Source organism: Sinocyclocheilus rhinocerous, unplaced genomic scaffold (genome assembly GCF_001515625.1).
Source record: "Sinocyclocheilus rhinocerous isolate Xijiao unplaced genomic scaffold, SAMN03320098_v1.1 scaffold751, whole genome shotgun sequence".
NCBI lineage: Eukaryota > Metazoa > Chordata > Actinopteri > Cypriniformes > Cyprinidae > Sinocyclocheilus > Sinocyclocheilus rhinocerous.
In genome coordinates this window covers 221,276-229,016 of record NW_015657293.1, presented here as the reverse complement: position 1 = coordinate 229,016, position 7,741 = coordinate 221,276, and the positions used below count along the sequence as shown (strand labels likewise).

Genomic DNA, 7,741 nt, shown 5'->3' with positions numbered 1-7,741 from the left:
ATATATATATATATATATACATACATACATACATACATACATATACACGCATAGAGGTGAGAAATTTTAACTAAAATTTAAATAAATATAAAATTTTTGTATATTTATGTATACATACATACACACAGACATATATATATATATATATATATATATATATATATATACATACATACATACATACATATACACGCATAGAGGTGAGAAATTTTAACTAAAATTTAAATATTACATTGGCAACTACCTGAAATACATAAGCTTAAGTTGAAGTACTAAAATTAAAGCTAAATAAATAAAATGAAAAAAAAAGTTCAAATATTTAACTAAATAAAACTATTTAAAAATTGAAAAAATTACAAATCACAAAACAAAATAACCAAAGCTTACCCTATAATTAAAATAAAAACTGAAAATATAAAAATAAAAGCTAATGATTCATCATTCATCAAAAACTATAATAGTATATAAATAATACTAAAATAACAATAAATGGCAACTGGTGGCTAGATAAGGCTGCATTACTTACAACATCAGCTTAAAACAACGATTAAAAAGCTATTTTGCTATTGGTTAACATAATTTTGGTTAACCCCCGCCTACTTGGCCTAGATGACATCATCTGAAAAGGAAAGCCATTTCAAAGCAAATTGTTACATTATTAAACTTCTTTTTCCCTACATGCACTGATGAATCACGCACAGTAAGTTCAGGAACATGTTTTAAGAAAGTAAAAGAGTCCGTTTTGAATTCACGTTGACTTTAAATCATGAATTTATCACCAGCTGGCCTGTGTCAAAACCGCTAGAACTTCAAGTTCACATGCAGTAGATCCAGTCTGATACATAAATCTTTCTATTTCAGAACTCGGCGTATCGCTATAGTATCCCAGCAGGCTCAGGGTCACTCCTGTCCGTCATTCACAGATGACCTCAGTCTCAAGGAGAAGAAGAGAGATATCAGTCATGGAGAGCATACTGTATCTGAGGGCAGAGTTTACTGAGGACATGCCACTGTGACTCTGCATTTTCCACTTATCTTCCTATGACAGTTCCTTTCACAATACCTGCGCAGGTGACACTCAACAGCAGGAAGCCGTGTGCTGTCTGTGCTTCAGTCAATGGAAGAGGAAAGGGCAGTCACATAGCTCAACAGGTGAGAGCGATCGATTATGCAACGCTCTCGTACACACAGACAGTTAAGCCTGTGCGAATCAGGAAATATTATACTTTTTCTTAAGAAATCCCGGCTATTTTAGTTCTTCCAGGTTACGGATTCAAAATTGCACTAATCTTAAGTACCATAGATTTTTAACAGTGTTGTTATCTTTAACTTAAACTAGTACATTTTTGGTAATGAAAAGAAAAAATAAATAAATTAGATGAAAAACTTTAAATATAAAAAAAAATTGAAATGTCACCTGCATGTTGTCACTATAAGCTAAATTAAAACTAGTAAAAAAAATTTTTATAAAAATTAAAATAAAATAAAATATGAAAAGCCACCTTCAGTGAACATTTTAAATGTCACCCTGGGAACAAAGTGAAATAAATATGTTTAAGTACTAAAGTCGAATAATAATAATAATAATAATAATAGTTGAATAAGTTTCAGTTCTAGAATTACTAAAGAAAATAGATGAATAAAAATAAAACAGAAATAAAAAACTGATAAATGATAAAACCACAAAATTACTACAACTAGAATAATAAAAAATAAAAAAAATAAATAAAAGTTAATTCAAAATAATAATAAATAGTATATTGATAGTATATATAATATAATAGTATATTTAATCCTAAAATAACATTGCTGTTTAGACATGGTTATACCATGATATTCTTGATAAAGTAATTTTTGGGACATGTACCATGATAATACCATGATTTTAGACATACAGTATATACCATGGTATTCTTTGAGTACCATATCAATACCCTAGTATAGATATATCAAAAATGGCATCACATGGTATTGCTGGTACTTTGAAGTACACCATGGTACTCTAAGGTAATCCTTACTATAGACTAAATGATACTAAATGAACTACCAGTGTTTTCTGTAAGGGTTAATTTACCAGAAATGAAAGTTAGTGCTTATTAAAGTGTAAAAATCTAAATGTCCTTAGCACTGCATAAGAAACCAGACACCACATGATCCATTCACTCACATCTGAAGAGCGCTATTGGTCAAAAAAAATCTGATCGCTGCATGCAGCTGGTTTTTTTTTGGTTTTTATGACAGCACAAGCTGTACTGAACTAAAAAGAGGTCGAATCCCCTGCATTATATCAGCCACTGGTTTCTGGAACACTAAGCAACGCACACATTGCTTCTGGACGCTAAGGAGCTAATCGGTTTTGACAGGAGCTTCTTGGAAAAAGATTACATTGACCACTCAAGCTACGGCTTCAGGGAACCTGTAAAGAGGGCGACTTAAAGCAGCACGGCTTGGCAGTAACATTAGAACGAATAGAGTGAACTACATCATGTGTCAGCCTCTGGAGACCCCATGAGATATTTCATCCACTTAAAACAAAGACAGTTCTTGGGTTTCAGCGAAGAACCGTCTACTTGTTATACACTTTTACAAATAAAGGTTCTTTATTGGAATCTTTGGTTCCATGAAGAACCTTCAACATCCATGGAATCTTTAATTTCCACTAAAGGTTCTTTAGATTATTAAATGTTCTCAGTACCAAGAAAACTGGTTCAAGAACTGTTCACTGAAACGTTTGAGGAACCCAAAATGGTTCTTCCATGGCATCAATGTGAAAACTCCCTTTTTGGGTCTTTATTTATAAGAGTTGATTCTTCAGAGAGCCAAATAGTTCTTGATGTTTCTTTGTAAGTTCTTGTTCTTCAATCAAGAACCAGTTTTGGTTCTTGGGTTGCTATATAGTTTTTTGGGGAGCCTTTGGGCTTTAGAAATGAGAAAAATACATATTTATCTCCAAAAAAAATTCATATTTTTTGAGTCAATAATATTGACCCAAACAGGTTCTCTGATGGAATTAAACAGTTTTGGTTACTGTTGCTGATCAAGAACAGTTTTTGGCTCTTTAAGGTATTGGTTTCTGGATTCTGAAGCACCAAGTTCTCAGATGTTTTAAAGAAATGTAGAATAAAATGTTCACTGAGAGTAAAAAAGCTCTTGATGTTTCGTTGCAGGTTCTAGGCAAAATGGTTCTTGTTTATCTAGAGCTCTTCAGTTGGTTCTTTGGAAAGCAATTGTTGGTTCTCCAGATCAGCATGATTTCTGGGCTCTAATTTTTTTTTTGAAGTTTTTCTAAAGAAGTAGAGAATAAAACGTGATTGTGGAACCTGAACAGGTTCTCTGACGGAACTAAACACTTTTGGTTCTTGGTGCTGATCAAGAACAGTTTTTGGCTCTCTAAAGTCCAGCATATTGGTTTCTGGGTTCTGAAGCACCAGGTTCACAGATGGTTTGTTAATAAGCAGAGAATAAAAGGTGATCATGAAAACTAAGCAGGTTCTCTGATGAAATTAAACTATTTTGGTTCTTCATGTTGATCAAACACAGCTTTTGTTTTGTATAAACCAACATATTGGTTTCTGAAGTGCCAAGTTCATAGATTAGTTTCCAAAGAATTGAAAAATAAAAAGAAAATTTATTGGTATCAACCATTGATACCAATAAAGAACCTGTTTTTTTTTTAAAGAGTTTTCATCTGTGGTTCTGTTCAAGAAACCATTATAAATGTTGAACATTTAGGATGTCCATGAGCTGTCAAACGTATGCAGATGTCCAGTTTAATGTCTTTAATAGATAATAACCTCCGTCCCTGAAACTTGAAGCCCTAACCGCAGACTCGGAGCAGATCTGTTGATCTGTCCTGAAGGATACTGTTACACCTTTACTTTTTGGTGAAGAAGCAGGACAGATGCAGGGTGGGAGGGCTGTTCTCAATGCACTCATGGAAACACAACCGATCTCGACTGGGAAGATTGCATGCAAATAAAAGTACTCACTTGTTTTTGTCGCTCATGTTGACCGTGCCGCGCGCGTCCTCTTCTACCAGAGACGCTCTTACTTCTCCTTATGCTGAATTCAAGTGCGTCCAGGCTTCAGAAAGACTTTCAAAATACGCGCAAGTGCGAATCCGCTCCAAGTTCAGCGTGTCTGGATGCGTAAAGGCAGGAGCACATACAGAGACTCACTTCTGTTTGTCTGGAGCCAGAGATAATTTGCTGCTGCTTCTACTAACTACGATGCATTCAGTCACTCCAGCAGTCATAACGCAACAGGCTCACGAACTCTCTCCGTCCCGTCTGAAAACGCTCCACGTTGCGCGTAAACCAGCCCGCGTCGCGCTCGTCTTGAGTCTTGTTCCATATTTAAAGATCTCGCCCTCCTCCAGCGTGACGCAGCAGTGGGAGGATGAGACACTAGAGGTCAGCATGTGAGATGCAACAGCAGTGAATACCTGCATCCGCACCGAAACACTGAACACACCTGAAAAATACTCAAGTTCGCAGTTAGGAAACCTTTCTGCAATATGTACAGCATATGAATTGAATTAAACACGCGTAAGTGAAGCATAAAAGTTTGCTTTTATGCTGTGTAACATGACTTTAGCAAGCAATATATAGGCTACGTTTAGATATACATAAAATGAATATTTAATGTATAGTATACACAGATGAGGTGAAGCATAAAATTGTCTGAAAAGTTATTTTATGCTGCGTAACTTGGCTTTAGCAAGCAATATATATGTATATATATGTGTGTGTGTGTGTATGCATCTATATATATAGGCTATATATATATAATGTATATACAGATATACATTAAATTAGATGGTCAAGCATATATATATATATATATATATAGTTAGTTCATGTTAGTTGTGTGTGTGACAGTGCATTAACTAATGTTAACAAGCACAACTTGCTGAAATAAACATTAAGATTAATAAATGCTGTAGAAGTATTGTTCAATCTTAGTTCGTTAACTAATGTTAACTAATGAACCTTATTGTAAAGTGTTACCATTAATATAGTCAAAATAATACATAATATAACAATATAACTTAACAAACTGGGTTTTAATGTTGGAAATATTCAGATAATCTTTAATGCTCAGTAATATGACTTAAGTATATAAATGAAATCAATACACATATTATAAGACTATATATGATTATTATGATATAACATAAATTAGATGTATCTATCTGTATCTATAAGAACTTTTCCTTGAATGATTTGTTTATATTTACAAAACCATGAAAACCCCAAAGATAAAGATGATTCTTGAGCACCTGATTCTTGCAGACATACAAATATTTGGTACTGTAGACTTGTTCAACATTTAGTAGAATGTTCCAAATCATTTAGACAAACTCCAGGAAAGTCATCCAGTTCAAGTTTCACACATTTCATGAAAACCTTGTTGTACTTACTGTACTTAAAATCCTGAGTAATGATTGTGAATCCTACAGTTCTTTCTCATTTATGACAGGAAATGATGACTTAAATTTCAAGGAATAGCATGTTTCTTGTTTTTAAAGAGCTGTAGAACTACGCCACCAACTGGCCGTTTAGGACTATCAGCATACACTTGTGCACATCACAGTATCACACACTCATTTACAGGAACAACTTTCCCAAAAAACCCCTCAGTATTCACTCTCCCTCATGCAGCTCCTGCATACACACGGGCTTGAAAACACATGAGGGAGACTGAATGACGATTCAGCTGGTTTTGGGTAAACTATTCCTTTAAAGCCACACAAAGAATGCTTTGATTAATGCAGAATGGTTGAATATATATATATATATATATATACACACACACATTACCGTTCAAAAGATTGGGGTCAGTAAGATTTTTCAAAATAAATTAATACATTTATTCAGCAAGGATGCATTAAATTGATCAAAAGTGACAGTAAATGCATTTGTAATGTTACAAAAGATTTCGGTTTCAAAGAAATGCTGTTCTTTTGAACGTTCTATTCATTAAACAAATCTTGAAAAAAAAATTCAGTCTCCACACAAATATTAATCAGCACGGCAGTTTTCAACATGGAATAATTAAATAGGAAATGTTTCTTGAGCAGCAGATCAGCATTTTAGAATGATTTCTGAAGGATCATGTGACACTGAAGACTGGAGTAATGATGCTGAAAATGCAGCTTTGCATCACAGGAATAAATTACATTTTAAATTATATTCAAATAGAAAATAGTCATTTTAAATTGTAATAATATTTCACAATATTACTGATTTTACTGTATTTTTGATCAAATAAATGGAGCCTTGGTGAGCAGAAGAGACTTGGATTTGTTCTTTAAAAGAAATAAAGGTGATTATTAATTGTTTTATTATTTAATTCATAGAAAAGTAGAAAAGTAAACAAATTTAAATAACAAAAACACTGATAAGTGCTAAATGGACACCACCGTTTCACACAATTTCATAGTTTCAAAATGTAAACAAAAACAAAAAAAAACACAATGTTACATTATTTGGCCAACATGAACCTTTTCTCATCGTAATCACAGGCTGCTCAGAAATTCCTTCACCTAGGGAAAAAAAAATTTAAATCACCTTTTAAATCAAAATGGTTTCACTTTAATACATTTATTACTGCACGGTGTGATGCGTTCATGGGCATGCAAAGAAAGTGTGTCTGTGTTCCACATTGGGAATAATGTGTATGAATGCTACAAAGTGTGTGTGTCTAGAGTATAAATCATGTATAACATGCTTTTTCCACAGTATATAATGGTCCCTGTATTGCACCCTCATCATAAGATGCAACTTCAGTTCCGCCACATTTGACAAATATCACTCAGACTTTCACTCATCACATGCTCTGGGTGATATGCTAGATTAACTTGCAAAAAGCAAAAATGTAAATTCATCATTTACTCACCCCCAAGTCATTCTAAGAATCATCAAACATAATGAGGGTGAGTAAATAAAAAAAAAAGACAGAATATTCACTTTTTTTATTTTACTGTGTGTGTCATACCTTCTCAATCATATCAGCACACTTGATCTGGTTGTCTTTAAAATCGTCATTGACATCCAGGGTAAGAACCGGCACTTCATTCAGATACTCAAACTCCATACTGCACACACACATGCACAATGATGTATCATTTATTTATTTGTAATATATAATTAATTACTTTTTAAAAGAAAGAATTACATTTATCTTGCTACATTTTATATTATTAAAAAGTTTAATATAATAAAAAATATATATATATAAATTACTTTAAGAAAGCTATTTTTTAATAATCCTTTAATAATCCTTTTTTACATCCTTAAAAAAGTAGTATATTAAAAAAATTATAAATTAATCAATTAAATTAAATGTATAATAAAATTATATATACATATATATATACATTTCTTTTTGTATAATCTCATTATTTATTTTGGATGTGATTAATCGCGATTAATCGTTTGACAGCACTAAAATTAATAAATAAAAAGATTAAACAATATATAACAATATAATAATTATTTTTGTATCATCTCGCTACATTTTACATCCTTAAAAAGTAAATACATATGAAACCATTATATTTATTAATAAATGTTTCTTTTTGTATAATCTCATTACAATTTACATTAAAAGTTAACAAAAAATAAGTAAATGTACATTCATTAAATAAAATGAAAAATTTAATATATACATCTATGTCTCTATATCTACCTATCTATCCATCTATCTAAATATATATAATTAATAGCAGATATTATGA

General features: G+C 32.2%; 2 protein-coding genes across 2 annotated transcripts in view; both read right to left on the bottom strand.

Annotated features, from left to right (window-relative positions):
- LOC107720909 (electrogenic sodium bicarbonate cotransporter 1-like) overlaps nt 1–4,258 on the bottom strand; it is a 65,382-nt gene extending 61,124 nt beyond the window's left edge. The window contains exon 1 of the mRNA XM_016528738.1: nt 3,990–4,258. Coding sequence (XP_016384224.1) covers nt 3,990–4,006 — 17 coding nt within the window. The 5' untranslated portion in view covers nt 4,007–4,258. The remainder of the gene's footprint in view (nt 1–3,989) is intronic.
- A 2,169-nt stretch (nt 4,259–6,427) lies between these two features.
- LOC107720908 (deoxycytidine kinase-like) overlaps nt 6,428–7,741 on the bottom strand; it is a 5,224-nt gene continuing 3,910 nt past the window's right edge. Inside the window, exons 6-7 of the mRNA XM_016528737.1 lie at nt 7,000–7,099; nt 6,428–6,547 (exon numbers count right to left, since the gene is read on the bottom strand). Coding sequence (XP_016384223.1) covers nt 6,521–6,547; nt 7,000–7,099 — 127 coding nt within the window. The 3' untranslated portion in view covers nt 6,428–6,520. The remainder of the gene's footprint in view (nt 6,548–6,999; nt 7,100–7,741) is intronic.